The sequence below is a fragment of the Cebidichthys violaceus genome, unplaced genomic scaffold (assembly GCF_023349555.1).
Source record: "Cebidichthys violaceus isolate CVI_PGR_0920_01 unplaced genomic scaffold, fCebVio1.0.p SCAF_8, whole genome shotgun sequence".
Taxonomy (NCBI): Eukaryota; Metazoa; Chordata; class Actinopteri; order Perciformes; family Stichaeidae; genus Cebidichthys; species Cebidichthys violaceus.
In genome coordinates this window covers 6,782,246-6,798,932 of record NW_027176964.1, presented here as the reverse complement: position 1 = coordinate 6,798,932, position 16,687 = coordinate 6,782,246, and the positions used below count along the sequence as shown (strand labels likewise).

Genomic DNA, 16,687 nt, shown 5'->3' with positions numbered 1-16,687 from the left:
CTAACCAAACTGCTACCGTTTCGAGCGCCTACTATGCAGCAGACATGTTCTGTTGTGCTGTGCATCCGCAGATAGACCTACTTTGACTATTGAATATGAGTTTCCGTGTAAGGCATGATAATGTTTTATTTCCCTGTCATCCTCTGTAGTCTGATTTAGCCTTTTTTAAGACGCAAAATTCACAAGAGGGGTATCAATCAAATCAATCAAAAAACTTGAAAATCTCCTAAACTTGTGTTAACCACAGACCATATTTCAGGCAGCTGAGGGAACCGGAAGGGCAAAAAAGCTTAGAGCTCATTCCTGCAGAACTCTATAATCTAGAAAATAAGCACACAAAGTGGTTAATGTATATCATGTTCCAACTCATTTGCATTGCATTTGCATTGTCATAATAAAACCTAGGTTAAGCCTCAGGGGATCAGGGAATTGGCTGGGAACAGTGGAAACAGTCACTGATGACTAGCGACTAATGACTGATAGTCATACATACTACTGAACCATTTTTACACAGGTTCATCCTGGATCATGACTTTGTCGTGAAAGTGGTATAATGTAACATGTATTTGGTGATTTCCATGGTCAGGACTCTCTTCTGGTTAATTATTACAGTAGCATACCACTATGTCTCCATGAGAACTGAGAAACCATCTCATTTAAAAAGCTGTTAACACGTCCTTCACTATGCCAGCCCGAGCATTGTTTACACTTGACAAGTACAGGTATATGGTTTATGGTGCTTGATCATTTATCTATGTACACACTGTGTAGAACACAACACTGCTGCATAATATTATTATTGCACTGCACGATATTAGCTATCAACCTGTTTTAATTGAACTTCAAGTCAGTCTTTATGTGTACAATGAAAGTGTAATGTCTCTTTAGTTGACTGTCAAACAATATTGTATATATTCATGTCAATGGAGAGAAAGGGAAGACAGACAAATGAAACAATCGATCCAGTCCAAATATGCAGCTGTAGATAAATCTATGAGAGGAGAAAGAACATCAAGTTCATGTTATATGTAATTGCTGTTGTGTGTAACTCCATTGTGTGAAGTAAACATGACTGTTGAGATTCAGGCAATCCCTCAGGACCAACATCTTTGACAACTCAAACTGTTGTTTCAGTGTCGAATTATTAAACCTCATTAACTGCCATCAACTGCTATCTATTCTAATTCTAATGAGACATTTTACCAATTTCTTAATTAACTGTTACGTTGTAGGTCTCCTGTGGAAAGCGTTCTGCTTTTGAAGAGCTTACTTAGATTTGATCTATGTCTCAACAGGATACAATTTTAACAGCATCCCTGAATCTGATAGAAGATGGATGTAATTATTGTCAAGAAACTAGAAAGTCCACATTTATATCCCAGGACTTTATCAATAATCGATCATGGCGTGGGAGGAATGATTTTCTTGTGTGGAGGGATTATTTAACTCACCAGGTGAAAAAGAACAGCAGAGGAATCACACGATCATCACATCTGTAATCCATTAAACGTGAGTTCAAACAGTCTTTTTCAATGACAACAGTAAAAGGGAAAAGATTTGTGGGAGTTATAAGCGGATAATCTGGACAAACACACCGCTGTTTAAACTCTAAAGCTCAGGAAAAAGATCCACATTCTGCAAAATACTGTCACATAAAAATGCCTTTATTACAACTAGTCTTAGTTATGATATGTAGCATTTTTTTAAGAGTCTAATTTGGGGGTTTAACGTTATCATCGTGTCTATATTGGGTCAAAATCTGGACATTATATTTGACTCTATTGCAAGTCAGATATAGTTGTTGTTACTGGGTCGTGAGGTGAAATGTGCTTTTGAGTGACCTGATATTTAGTGTGTCTCAATTCCATACTGTATACGACGCTGCAGGCGTCCTAAAACCCGGAAAAGAGGGAGCATTTTAGCACTTACGTCTCAATGGGTTTTTTAAAGGGTTTTTGGTCAGATACCTAAAATAAGGTCTGTGGTTACCACAAACTGTGGGGTTTTAACATTTTGGTGTTGGCCATTGTCTTTGCAGTTAGCCGACAAGAATACCGACATACAGTACTTAATAAGTTTTATACCAACAAGAACCGGGACAATATGTCAACCACACAGCAACTTCCGAACATCTCTGCCAACTTCACAAACACATCATGACATAAAAATGACTTTCAGATGTTATTTTGTTTATTTTCTGTGGTTCATTTGATGTCATTTTCTCTCCAGCTGTGAGCACCTTTTACATTACATTTGTGCATTGCATTGTGGGAGAATAGTGCCCGTCAAGAGCAAAGTCAAACCCCTTTGGAGTATACTATATTTTGGCACTTTGCGACTTCATTCTCAACACTGGCTTCGATTTAGGGTGCAGTCTGGATATAGTCGACGTCTCATCTCAGACTTTAAGAAGCGACAGATGTTTTCATTATACTGATATCCATTAACTAGTGGCAGGTAATAACCAATCAAATCTAAAGTAAATACTGAACTACAAACAATACCGGCTCAAGCTGTGTAGTGCAATCTATGAAATACACTTTTAGTATGTACACAGTTTATTCAGAATATCAAAATGGCTTTAAAACAGATGCAGGTTTGGGGAAAGATACTGTGTAGGGAGACCTACAGTACATTGCAAATGTAAAACCCAGTACACAATGACAAGTTACAATGAATTTTGTAATGAAACAGAATAAAACATGAACACATCTCCGAGACAATCTAGTCTTTGGATGGCGAGAGACGTATCCTGTAATCCAAAACGTGTGATACAGTAGATGTGCAGGACAGCAACTAAACAGTTTATAGACAACCTGATATCATTACAGTAAATCCACACACTGGACACTCATGCAAATAGCTCATTAGTAATTCACGTACCTTTACTGTAATTTGGGGAAATAATCTAAAACAGGTCCCAGATTAAAGAAGACAGACGTCAATTTACGGATGAATATATTGTCTACTGATCCCTAGTGCATGGATGACAACAATAATACACATGTATTAATGGAATAAATGACTCCTTATGTTTTCAGCTTCTTACCGACTCATTCACCTTACCTGTTCTGTGATTTTGTGAGTCTTTATAGTTGTGTTGGGCTGGAATAAATGTGTACCACGCACCGTTTGGTTATCCCCCAAGATGAGGCTATTCTTCATTTAAAGCTACAGTAACAGAGCACAATCGCAATGGCTTCTCCACAACACAATCTTTCAGAGAACAATTTCTGAAGAACATACGTGTCAATTTTTCTATTGAAAATATGACCTTTGTATTAATTCTCGCATTGACTCGCTAACATTTCATCTGCCACATGAATAAGGAAGGCTAGGCAATTATTACTTAATAGTTCATTACAAAATAAACAACGATTTTGAAATCCCATGATAAGAAAAACCTGAACCTCGATTCGTCTCCACCGCTCATAAAGGTATGTTTGATAGAAAGAGTCATGCAGTCATTTGACAACGCACTCAGAGCTTTTAAACTGTCACAATGAAAGTCAAGTTCAGTGATCCTTTTATCTAAATGAGTGAGTCCAAGAAAGTGAGAACAGTTGACAGCGAGCTCTGTGGTTATTATGATGAGTAACAAAGAGATTTTTTCTGGAAAGATAAAGCTGAGATTTCAGTATGCCATTTCAATGCTCTGAGCAACAACATTCTACTCACTTGTATTCAGAGACGATATTTCAAACCCGTGGCACATAAGACCAAAATGAATATGTTATTTTTGGTTTTGGTTTGCGAGGGAGCCTTTAAATGTTGCAAACCGTTAACAAAATGCAACCGTCACAGGTAGAAAGTAATTTAGAGGGAATGAGGTTGAAAGTTTATCCGACCGATAAGGAAGAACCGCAGGTGTCCAAAATGTTCTGGATGACATCTACCCTTATGTTGTTCTCCAGAGCACGACAAAGCTTCCCAATTGTGCAGCCAATACTTCCCTCCTTCATTTTCCAACGTTCCAGCATCTGGTGCACCATCTCCGGCAGGCCGTAACGGTCACAGTCGTGCTCAATGGTCTCTATTTCCACACTGGTCAGACCAAGTCGCCGCGCACAGCGCTTCCATTTGGCTCCGATGTTGTCCCTGAGCAAATCCAGGTGCTCCTCGGTCACAGCATGGTCCTCTGAATGACACACAAGATAAATCTATTAGGGCAAGTACTAGCTCTAATGAGAAATTGTTTCACGTTGAACTCTGATTTCTAGACTAGAAAACACTGCTCATCTATCCTGCCATCCAGAAATTGCATAATGCATTACTTACTTTACTTTTCAAAGTGTTAATGCCTATAAATAACTACGAGAGCATAAACAAATACCGGATTTATTGATGGGCAAAAATGAATTTGCAACTATTTTAAAAACCCTTTATTTATTTTACTCTTTTTTTTTCATTCTCTGATTTAATTTATGGCAAAAACAATTAATTGAAAACATAACATGCAAATGAAGTGATAATGAAACTAATTGTTAGCTGCAGAAATGTTGCTATGGCTTACCATATTTCAGAATGCCTTCTTTGATGTGAGAAGTAGCTGAGGCGGTAAATGGCAGAGACACTAAACTACCGGTGGACTCGTAACCTCTGATATTCATTGTGTTGTTGCTCCCAATCTGGATGCCGCTGGCATTCTTTATGATAAGAGACGCTGGAACGAGCACAAAGCAAGAACACATAGACTCAGTCCCTCCAATACACGTCAGTCAAAAGGTGACAGAAGCAGCAGTGAACACCTCAGGCAACTAGATCTAGTAATTTACTGATACTGTTTGTATGTACCTGGATCTTGTTGTGAGCAGCCATTGGTAGGGCTCAGGAGACGCCCAGGACTGACGTCAGGAACAGATGTGTCAGACACAGGGTAAACTGGCCAGGACTGCTGACGGTCATAGTGGGAAAGTGGGTGTTGCTGGTTAAACAGAGATAGAGAAGGACTGCTGGCAGACATTGGCAAATGGTATGAAGTCGGCGTAGAAGAGTTCATGGACTCATAGAGACCCGCGGTGGGGCGATGCCAAGCCTCTTCCTGGCTGGAGGGCTGCACCGGCTCAGCTTTTGTCCAGGAATGGACAGAGGATGGGTAGGAGGGTCTGTCAGGTTCTGGTTGCCTGATATCGTGATCCATCATGGCGTGGTTTTGCAAGAAAGGATTTGAGTTGCTGTGATGGAAGCCGCGGGCAGCATCCAGCTGGTTCTCACAGTTATAGCTGCCGTGTTTGTGGTACTGAAGCTCCCGACCCAGTTTCTCCTCCAGAGCTGACGGGCTGCCGATTGTCTTCGCGTCCGTCTGAACAGACTCCATGGGTGGCTCGTATTGGATGTCATGCAGGTCCTCAATGCTGGCTTCAACCGGCCCGGGTACACTTCTGTCTGAACTCACCAAAGGAGCTGGGCAATCTGCAAGGTAAGGCGAGAAGTTAAAGCAATAAAGCCACTCAACCCTTCTCAAAAAAATATCTATATTTAGAACATTGGATGTAACATTAGAGTGAGTACAGAATATTCAGGCCATCAAGATTACCAACAGTGCTCACCTGCCGAAAAATAATCCTGGGTCATTGATAAAGATTTGATCTTCTCAACAAGTTCCTCTGGGCCTTCATATAATTTCTGCATAAAAATCACGAGCATTAATATAATGTAAAATACTCAGAATGTTTTTATCTGGCTTTATTTTAACTTCAAATCTACTGCTTAGAAGGAACATATATATTTTATATATATACCCTCAAATCAAGTAAATCTTCCTCTACGTGTGGTTCAAGCTTTTCCGTGTAGAAAGGAAGGAAGAAGTTGTAGCCCTCTGCAAGAAAAGGGAGGGAAGGGATGAGAAGAAGAGCGACATAATCAACTGAAGAGGTCAAATGACTAGAAATTCAAGTTTATATACACACAGCATATGAACTTGAATTTCAGTCCAACATGGTGACAAAAAAGAAAACAAATGAAATATATATATATATTGTTTTCATTCAACAGCAGCAGAATTATAACAAAGTTACAACAACATCATAATAATCATCTTAAAAGGTGCATATTAGCTGCTGAGTAACAAACCCAATAAACAAAATATTACAATAAACTCAAGCCTTCATTTCTTTGAATTCAACAATGAAAGATATTAATATTATTTGCTTTGTGTCTGATCACATTAGTGATTGGTGTGATCATAGTCCACTGATCTACATATGGATGTGCTTTAATGTAAACATAAAATGCACCTTCAAATGTCGGCCGTTGCAGCGGATTGTGATCCCAGCACCTCTTCATGAGCTGAATCATCTCTACGGGCGTGTCGTCTGGAATGAGATTCTCTGCAGGTCGGTCCCCGTTTCGGACACACTGGCTGATTTGTTCTTCACTCCTTGCATCTGGACAAAGACATATGGGTTGTCTGCATGAGGTTTACCTAACGTAGCTTGAAATCATGAATGTGTCCTGTTCAACTGGTAAAACCAGTAAATCAGACAATGAACCAGGTGGTTATTATTTCAAAACAGTGCCTCAGCATTTAATTATTCATGATATAATGTGTCTTATAATCAGGACTCGAGCGTGTTTTGACGTCCCAACTCACTTGCATAAGGCTCTTTCCCTGTGAGGATGACCCAAACCACAATCGCAAAGCTGTAGACGTCAGACTTCTCAGTGGAGGCCGTGTGCACACTCTCCAGGTGCTCAGGGGCCATGTAGCTCAGCGTGCCGGCCCCTCTCACCTCTGCTGATCGCCCCATACGACTCCTCCTGCGAGACTCTTCCTTTGTGAGTTTGCTCCATGTCCGGCAGGTGGCCAGGCCAAGGTCTGCAATCTACGAAAAGATAGAGGAATCACAACGCTTAAGATAACCATGACCGCACATGCTCGCTCTCAGAATCACAAATGTGTCATGGGCATTAGCGTGTAACATACCTTGATGTGAAAATCCTTGTCCACTAAAATGTTTCCCGGCTTGATGTCCTTGTGTATGACGTGTCTCTCTGTGAGGTACACCATCCCTTCCAAAACCTCTAAGATGAATCTGCCCTTGATGGACACTGGGACAGTGACCTGGGAAGAATTTAGTGCATTAATGCATCCATTCATATAAATATACTGCGAGTTATTCATGGCTGCAAACTGTGGATAAAATGTAGCGGAGCTGCTGGAGTTACAGACGTTCATTCTGAATTCTAAACCTGCTGACCGTATCAAGCATGACCGACAGGTTGCCTCTGGGGATGAGTTCCATGACCAGCGAGCAGTCTCTATCTTCCATGATCACACCCAGCAGCTTGACCACCCGTTCATGGTTCAGGCTCGCCATGATGTTCCCCTCATCCAGCAGCGACCTTTGACTCTTCCTGGAAAGAGAAAATTGTGAGAACCAGGTATCTGCCAGTCAAGTGGCATGACTTGCATCAAATAGAGTTTTATAGTGGGATTAGCAGAAGACACTGGGATATACTGCGACGATAATTTTTTAAAACATCATTTGACAACATCATTATAGAATTAAACATTTCTTCTATCAGGTTACAATAATTCAGACGATTTTTAGTGCCACAGAAATCCATGCACAAAAGTTATCTTACATAAAAAGTATGTGTATGAGTTTCACACTGTGACATATAGAACTTCTTAAATCCTCTATCAGAGACCCCATGTCAAGCTGTAATTAAAATAGGAACTATGTTGTTTTTTTTCAAAAGGAGAAGGGCTGTACATGAAAGAACTTGCATGAACAGAGAGATTGTTAAGGCATGTTATCTGAAAAAAACGGATGTTTGACCTACATCCGCATTTCAGATAGATTCACGTCGCACTCTGTTAAAAGGACGTTCTTAAATCTGAGCTTCTTCATAACGAACAGCCTGCGGATCGACACATTGCTATGAAACCAAACTAAAAGTACAAAGTATTTAGCACATTCCTGTCAAAAAAATACATATAACAGCCTGGCGGAGTTGTGTGCAGAGCCTGCCTGAAGGGGCACATGACTCAAGTTACCGTTCCAGCGCGGGGGAATACCCCGCAGACTGCATACAGTAACACACACAACAGAACTTACACGGTGCTTATCGGTCCTGTGTACATAGTCTTCAACACCACCTGGCCCAGGGTGACATGGTAGCACAGGTAGACTTCTCCAAAGCCTCCGTAGTCCAGGGCCTCTTTTTTAATGAGATCGGCCGATCTCATATGAAGTGAGGACTGTGGCGCGGTGGCCATCTCTGGTTAGAAGTCACAATAAAGCAGCTGAACGACAGACATACACTCACATAACAGCTCAGCAAAACTCATAACAAAGTGGCTAAAACTTTCATGTTCTCCAAAAAAAAAGAAAAAGAAAGAAAATGCAAATATGCTGACGAGACTAACTGTAAGACTAGTGTGACGTGCAGTACAGAGGCTTCGCAGTGTGTGTCGAGTAATCCAGGAAGTTTTCGAGAAGTGAGTGGAGAGGCTCAGACCGGTGACTCCCGAAACCGAAACACAAATGAGAAAGTTTTGTTCCAGATTAAGAACAAATAAAGCATCTCCTCTACATAATTTATCTTGTAACACAAGCAAATTCGCTGCCTTCTTTCTGGTTCAAACATTTACAGATTTAGGACATTGATAATGCCCCTCCTGACATTATTATATTATAAATAATACAATTATTAACGAAAGGATGAACACACATTTATCGCATTTATCACAAGAACATTTGAATAATAAACACTATATTGATTTAAATGGATTAAATGGATTACAATTATTTTATTCCCACTGTGGATAAACATTATACGGTGACTCTTAAAACCCGGAAATAAATTAACATTTTAGCCCTTCCGGTTACCTCTCCTCGAAGTCAACGGGTTTTTGGTCTGAAGTAAAGTCAGTGGTAAATGTTTTTACGTTTAGTTCTACACTATGAAAAACAACCGTACATACTCCTGTAACGTTACGTGTCTTAAAAAAAGGCAGTCGCTAACAAGTAGCTACATGCGACTACAAAACGTCATCACGCCTTCCCAGCCTCGTAGTATATACTCGGGCTCATGCGACCGTGGTGTAGTTCGTTTGTAGCCTAGCGTTAGCTTTTTACTTCTGTCGATTGCATTCACACTTCAAAAATAAAAAAGTGGAGTTAATTTGTTAAGATTGTCTTGCTGAACAAAATGGGTAAGTACCATAAACACGTGTTTGCCACAGAGCTTATTTTCTGCAACATTTAAAAAATCCAATGGCAAAATCCCGTTGGCTTTTTGTCGAGTTGTAGTTGGACTACAGAATTACATAATTTATATTATTGCAGAAAATAAGCTCACGAAGGAGTCAGTCTTGCCTGATATATAAAAGTTATGGAGTTGGAATGGTGCAACTTTTTTATATTTTTCTTATTCCTGTCTTGTGAATTCTAACAAAATAAATGGATATTGTGGAAATGAGAATAACTTAAAAAGATAGAAATATTTTTTTTAAATATGTACACTATTTCGAAAAGTGATAACAGTATCTATTATGGCGGAGCTTGGCGTGTCTAGTTTAAATATTGTAAGAAGGGATACATTTTGAAATCTGAAAGCGTTTAATGGAGTTCAAATTTTATTTTTGATATACCTCCAAAAGTATAAAAGCAATACAAGCAGTTTAATTTTACGTAGTTACATATTAACATGAAATGCATTTTACTCCTCACTTTACACATGTTGCTTTACTGCACCACCTTTATTGTTTTTGTTCAAGGTCTCTAAATCTCCTTTCTTCTTGGTTTGCTATTATTTGAGACTGTAGAAGCAACGAACATGGTATAAAGACACAGAGGCATGATGTAAAATTAATTTGGCTTTATTGCTTGCACTGTGCAGTGATGTTCTCAGAAAGTTATTTTACAGTGACCCCTCGTGGTTGTACTGCGTCACTGCAGCTCTGCCTATCGATTCGCTTCAGCCATGCCCAGGGGAGACGTACTATGTAATTATTAATACCCCTACACCCATGTTTCACCCAACAGCGAGCACATATACTCTACTCAGTAGCTCCTGTGACTGTGACCCTCTGTCCCCTCTGGCATGGCCTTCAGGCTGTTACCATCTCTGTGTGGTAGAGACAGAGACTGTAGAGTTCTGTATACATGGAGACATAAGAAAGGGACAAACTAATAATTTTCAAAACACAAAAGGTGGTGCAAAATAATGCAGATTCATTCATTGGGCGTAGACAGTCATAAAGCACTTTCAACAAAATGTATACATGTCAATCAAATGTTTCTATTGGTCAGGGGTTCTATTAACTAATAATAAAAGGTTACATGTTAGGGCTGGACGATAAGACCAAAAATCTGTAAACATGATGAATTTATATTTTACTTTAACGTTTATCTAGGTTTTAATACAGCAGTGCATGATGTTTCTCTTCTCCTGTAGGCCCACATCTGAGATCTTTGTCCTGATTCATACCAGTAAGACCAGTTAAATTATCCCCAGTTAGGGCTCATTGGTTGTTATAGCTCGTCTCAGTTTATTTATAAGAGATTCATGATGTAGATAGCGATTTAAATTTGATTTATCATCCCGCCCCATTAACATTAACTGTTCACACACACTATCTATATATATATATACACATATATATATATATATATATGTGTATATATATATACACATATATATATATATATATATATATATATGTGTATATATATATACACATATATATATATGTGTATATATATACACATATATATATATATACACATATATATATACATATATATATATATATATATATATATATATATATATATATATATATATATATATATATATATACATATATACACATATATATATACACATATATATATATATATATATATATATATATATACATACACATATATATATACACATATATATATATACATACACACATATATATATATATATATATATATATATATATATATATATATATATATATATATATATATATATATATATATATATATATATATATATATATATACTGTATTTAGAAAGTGTGAAACAGAGGGGCTTGCCAGATTTGATGGGGGAAAATCTTTGTTGTAACTGCAGAAGTGTGAAGCAAACTACAAACCGAAGAGTAGACCTCGTCCTCCTCATACAGTGACTTGGACTAGCTCCATGACAATCTGCTAATAAAGACATGTTGGTAAGACCAGTCTACAGCCGTCCTCCATTCTTCATATTCATTCATCCATCATCACTCCAAACAAGCTTCATCACCCATACCTGGAACATGCCGACCTGTGCCTGAACTGGTGCAGCTGTCTGCCTGTCCCTCTTAGCCAAATAAATAGAAAAACACAGAGAAAGACAGACCGGGGGGGGGGGAGTAACCGGGTATGTGTTTTGGTTGAAGTGGAACCTTCTTTGACATATTACGACGTTAACGTTGTTTCCGTTGGGGCCGGTGATTCCGTGGCGTTTGTGGAGGCCAATTCCGTGGGGACTGTGGGGTCGACGGCGGGCCCGGTGGCAGGTGCTGCTGTAACTGTGACCGAGGCTGTAGAAGCGCTGGTTGAGATGGGCAGGAGGGGGAGCACTCCCCGAGGGAGGAGAGGCGGCAGCTGGGAGGGCAGCATGGTGGGTAGAGGAGGCAAGGGGGCCAGACCTGGGAAGTTGAGGGGTGGGAGAGCGGCCAGAGAGGGCACTGAAGAAAAAGAATGAAAAACAAGAGTGGATTAAGGGAACTGTTGCATCAAAACCAAGCATCACAATAAAAACACATACAATAAAAACAGTCTTAACCAGACTATATACAGTATTAAACTTGACCGCTAGGTTTCTAAATCAGCCAGTAATACCATGATGTAAAATGGACTCTATGGTAGCTATATCAAAATTAGCATAATATTCATGAGACACCAAAAACTCAGAATGAAATGGAGACGCTGATGGATTCTCGCAGACACACTTAGTGTGCCAGCTAAGCCAATGTGGACCCCTCAATATTTGTAACAAGTGACTTTGTGTCTTTTTAATCAGTTTTGCGTACATTGATGGTTATCACGCCAGTCCACAAAACTGTCATATACTAAAGTATATAGTCAGAGTGCAGACTTTATTCAGAGTATAACTAGTGTAACTTTCAGTCTGAGGTCATACAAAGTATGAGACCATATACTCACACCAAGTATAGTCATATATGCTCTGTACTCAAACTATCAAGTGTAAACCTTATACTGAGGTTGATGTACTAGTTGATTACCCAGTGTGTACATCAGCAACTGATACAGCTACTTTAGAGGCAGACATATCCAGTTGAAGGACAATACGATCATATTCAAATTTCAAAAGCTTCACAAGTAGCCAGAGAAAATCTTTCACAATGATTGATGCCTTTTTTAAATGTACCTGTAGTTCCTACTGATGGTAAGGTGCCTGCTAGTGACACTGCGCTTAGGTCTGGCAGTGGCAGGTTGAGGTTGGGCAAGTTGGGGAGCGGAGGTAAGCCAGCTGGGAGGGGCATCAGACCTACACACACACACACACACACACACACACACACACACACACACACACACACACACACACACACACACACACACACACACACACACACACACACAAAATCATCATTAATTCATTCTTAAAAATGTCAGTTACATTACGCTCATGCTACTTTACTGTTTGAGAAGAGTGCATCTCGTTTAATGGAGTGCCACACAAGACTTGGATGGCCTTTTATGAGAGCCAACAAGATACAACGAAGGTAGGAAGAATGTTGATAGTAGTTTGACACTGGCTATGTTTAGGGAACTGAAGCAGCTTGAAGTGCTTGAAATGAACATAAATACAGTTTACTGATAGTCCCAGCTTGTCCTTAAGAAAACAAGTGGTGTGTGTACTGTGTACACAAAGGAAGACTTGATATTATCTAATACGGTTCAGGCAGATCTGTCTCTTTTATTCTGAAAGGGTGTTTACACACCCATATAAATCTGTAGAGAAAGAGCTGTAATCTCTGCCACGCACTGGCTTTTCCAAATGTTTGGTGTTGAAGGCTCACTGACTCAGCAGACTGAAGACATGTGGTTTGAATGAGTGAGTTGAGAAATCCCTCACCTGGTAGCGTGGAGGCGGGGTTGAACCCGGTGGTGGCAGGATTCAGTGGAGTGAGTGGGCTGAGGGCGTGGCTGGTGGAGGAGGGGAGCAGAGGGACAGTGGGCAAACCTGGAAGGTGAGGGCGACACAAATAAAAAAAAAATAAAAAAAAATGTATGGAGTAAATACACTATGATTATACACAAATATCATATAACAAGCTTAATGTGTCAAAGTAATTGAATGAGTGTGAAAGAAAAAACAGGAATACCTGTCTGCAGCTCCCTGGGCATGGTGGGCGGGGCTGTGCTGATTGACAGGCTTGACAGTGAATCTTCAAGGCCAGCAGGGACGGCAGATGCAGTAGGTGGAGGGGTCACTGCTGAAAGTTGGACCTGAAGGAGTTTAAGAGAAAAGTTTGAGGCGGTAGAGGAAAAGATGCTGCTGTCAAACAGATATGGACACATTCATCCCAACGGGAAATTAACTGTAATAAGTTACATTAAGCTCTCTGTCCTTCCGCCTGCTTTGCTGCATACATAATGAGGCAACTTGCATTTATAGACTGTGGACATGCACAAACACAAAATCACGCACGCTCTTTCTCATCTTTCGACCACTCAAAGCGCTGTATGCTACATGTCATCATTCACCCATTCATTCACACGCAGCCGCCCCTCATGAATAAAGATCGACCTGGAATACGTTTGTATAGTGTGTGCTGACCTCAGTGAATCCATCCTTCAGCGGACTCATGGGCTCACTGGGAGAGTTTCCAGGGAAGCTGATCTTCTTCCCCTCCTCAAAAGGCCGAGTAGGAATCCTGTGGAGGTATCCATAACCAATCCCACATCCAAGACTGGAAAAGGGAGAAAGGTGGTTTAGAATCCAAACTGACAAACCCAGAGATTTTCATCCAAACATTTGAGATTGGCCTGGTTTCATCCTACTGAATAACTGCCCATATTTACAACCCTATTCATCCACCACATGATTAGACACTTTTTCTGGTGATAAAATGTGCTTAAAATGGTAAAACATAGCTGTACAGGTTGTTGTGAGTCGACTTAGAGGAATAACAACTCTTGATTTTAAACCTTCAATAGTAACCTTTATGAACACTTGGTGGGCAGTGGGAACAACTTGTGAACACAATATTGACACATTGATACATTCCCTTCCTCATAAAACATGCTAAGTCAATTTTTTTGTATTTTGAATCGATCATTGTTTAGTTTACTTGCAGTTTTCTGCTTCACTTGCCTTTGCTGGTGCATTGCTGTGTATATTGGAATGTTAATGCCACATTGATCAGTGGAACAATGTGAAATTATTGGCACGAATGTGTCACGTCAACTTGCTTGTGCACTGGATAAACCAAACCTCGGCCCATTCATAAAAAAAAAACAGCTCCACAGTGCTATTAGAGGTGAAAATAGTCCACAGGGAACCTTTAAAGTTGATGTGGCATAACGCTGCTTATTACACATCCAGCAGTAATAGAGCAACATCATTAAATTATAGTTTGTGTCCACCAGACAAGTGCAAGTCACATATTTCATATTCACTATCCTGTCATATCCACGACCAATAATTGTTTTCACAAAGTAATTTAATTTGATCATTATGGAAATATCAATTATAGTCGCTTTCTATCAGCTTATTTAGTCGACCATCATGAAAAACAATAAGGTAACTGCTCCTCGCAACCGCTGCCACAGCTTCGTTGCCAGTCCCCCAGTAACTCACTACTGACATCTTAAAACAAAATAAAAGTGTGTGTTACCTGCCCTCTCCTCCCCAGGCACCGTTAGGTGTGATGATCACTTCTCTGCAGTTATCTGTGTCCGTGTTGTACACATAGAGCTTCAGCCCTTTCCCCTCGTGGCTTTCTATCAGAGAGAACAGGTCCTCTGACTGCAGATAAAGTCACAGAGAGGTGGATAAAATTAGGAGGCACGCAATCTCTATCATTATCAGGTGGTGAATGTGCAGGAGTGACAGTTGCAAGGACCTTAAGTGATGATAAACTACCTCATTCATAACAGTGTCGGCTCCAATGATGTAGTCTGTGTGCGGCCGCAAGCCAGCGAGGGCTGCTGGGGAATTAGGCTCTACTTCCTGTTAAAGAGAGAGGGGGAGAATAAGTGTACAAACAATCAGTGTACCACTTAAAACAAATCAATACAGACTACAATTTGGGGTTACCTACCAGCACATGCCAAACATTCTCATTGGCTCCTTCAAAGCTGCAAAAACGAATGGAGACACCGAGCAAGCCCTGGCCCCCCCACAGGTTGCTGGGGGTGACTGTAGACTCCCGCAGCTCCAGGGTCTTCGAGGAGTAAACCAGCATCTTAACTGGTTTCTCAACACTGGCTTTCAGCAAGTCTTTTAAGGTGTCATTGTCCTTGTTCTGTAGAAAAGGGGGGAGGAAGAAGAGCGGCGGGGCAACCATGAGTCATGCAGTCCTTTTTGACTTGTACGTGGTCCTGCTAGAGACAGCTGCTGGCTTTCCTTACCAGTCTGGTGTTGTTGATGGAGACAATAAAATCAAAGAAAGGCTCCAGTCCTGCGCGGTGTCCTGGTGAGTTCTCCTGAACCTGCACAACAATGAGAGAAAACCTGAGCTGCTGCTGGACTGCACACAGTCCTTTCATGCATTTAATTGAAAGAGTATCCGAGATATTCAATAGATTGGACCTGACATGACCAACATACAAGAGAGCTGGGTCTTCAGTGACTTCCAAATAAGCAACTTTTAGGAAACAAACATGTCAGGCGATTGTCTGTGATTTAGTTACGAATGATTCAAGTATCATTCAAATTTGCCTATTACCGTACAGCTAAACCGGTTATACTTGAGTTACACTGCAGGATGGGACCTCTACAATCTATGGATGGGACCAATGCCCCTATGATCTACAACTGTATCGTTACTGTTTCCCAGTTAGCCATCTAGCTACTAATGTTATCGCTTAGCGTTACTGATAATTAAGAGGCGTCAGTAGGAGTTAGCTTGCTACTAGAGCCGTCGTAGTCCATATTTTGCAAAACAATGGAGAATAAGATCTGTGTTCTGGGACACTAACAAAACCAGCTTGGCAGCTGTCATTCAGTCTAGCTAAGTAGCTAGTTTTGGCTACCTCCAACAGTGGTGGTTAGCGTGTTAAGCAAGTAGCAGACATAAACAGGACATATAACGAGAAACCATATGTGACTCTGACACAAATCAACGCACACAACATTTTTCGGACCCTGTTGTTGTTTTCCAGACGGAGGCCCCAGCAGTCATCCCCGGCCTCGTCAACACACTGAGCAATCCTCCGCCTCTGATCCGATGCTAAGCTAACAGCTAACAGCAGCCTATAGATGCTAAAAACTCACCCGGAGGACATGGTAGCCCTCGGAGCCTCCTCCCGGTATCTCCACACTCTGCGCACCTCCCATGGTTTCGCACTTTTAAGGCTTTTTAGGTTTTAATGGCAGCTTGTTACCCAGCAGAAGTGAGATACCTTAATACTTCCACACACCGGGTACACGTCGCCAAATGGTTAGCGGGGTGATGCGCATGCGCTGTTACGTGGCAGGAAATAACGCCTTTTCGATATTTCAA

At 40.5% G+C, this 16,687-nt stretch overlaps 2 protein-coding genes across 2 annotated transcripts; both read right to left on the bottom strand.

Annotated features, from left to right (window-relative positions):
* Positions 1–2,540: 2,540 nt before the first annotated feature.
* ripk1l (receptor (TNFRSF)-interacting serine-threonine kinase 1, like) lies at positions 2,541–8,551 on the bottom strand. Its single transcript, XM_068701589.1, has 11 exons — positions 8,375–8,551; positions 8,064–8,226; positions 7,200–7,356; positions 6,926–7,063; positions 6,593–6,824; positions 6,237–6,386; positions 5,742–5,818; positions 5,550–5,625; positions 4,795–5,412; positions 4,514–4,663; positions 2,541–4,138 (listed from the first exon to the last, which is right to left on the bottom strand). The coding sequence occupies exons 2-11, from the start codon at positions 8,222–8,224 to the stop codon at positions 3,840–3,842; spliced, it is 2,058 nt and encodes a 685-aa protein (XP_068557690.1). The 5' UTR covers positions 8,225–8,226; positions 8,375–8,551; the 3' UTR covers positions 2,541–3,839.
* A 2,463-nt stretch (positions 8,552–11,014) lies between these two features.
* On the bottom strand, positions 11,015–16,618 carry LOC137892701 (Golgi reassembly-stacking protein 2-like). The gene is made up of 10 exons (XM_068738033.1): positions 16,459–16,618; positions 15,594–15,674; positions 15,284–15,487; positions 15,106–15,192; positions 14,858–14,988; positions 13,798–13,930; positions 13,343–13,466; positions 13,093–13,200; positions 12,382–12,501; positions 11,015–11,677 (listed from the first exon to the last, which is right to left on the bottom strand). Exons 1-10 carry the CDS (start codon positions 16,519–16,521, stop codon positions 11,406–11,408), a joined length of 1,323 nt encoding a protein of 440 aa, XP_068594134.1. The 5' UTR covers positions 16,522–16,618; the 3' UTR covers positions 11,015–11,405.
* Between the last annotated feature and the right edge of the window lie 69 nt (positions 16,619–16,687).

Excerpts from the sequence above, each read along its gene's own strand:
- ripk1l (XM_068701589.1), bottom strand. The coding sequence starts at position 8,224 with ATGGCCACCGCGCCACAGTCCTCACTTCATATGAGATCGGCCGATCTC. Across the intron at positions 5,413-5,549 it reads CCAGGATTATTTTTCGGCAG|ATTGCCCAGCTCCTTTGGTG; the intron begins GTGAGCACTGTT and ends CTTACCTTGCAG. Across the intron at positions 4,139-4,513 it reads AGAAGGCATTCTGAAATATG|AGGACCATGCTGTGACCGAG; the intron begins GTAAGCCATAGC and ends TGTGTCATTCAG.
- LOC137892701 (XM_068738033.1), bottom strand. The coding sequence starts at position 16,521 with ATGGGAGGTGCGCAGAGTGTGGAGATACCGGGAGGAGGCTCCGAGGGC. Across the intron at positions 15,675-16,458 it reads AGGGCTACCATGTCCTCCGG|GTTCAGGAGAACTCACCAGG; the intron begins GTGAGTTTTTAG and ends ATTGTTGTGCAG. Across the intron at positions 15,488-15,593 it reads CCATCAACAACACCAGACTG|AACAAGGACAATGACACCTT; the intron begins GTAAGGAAAGCC and ends CCTTTTCTACAG.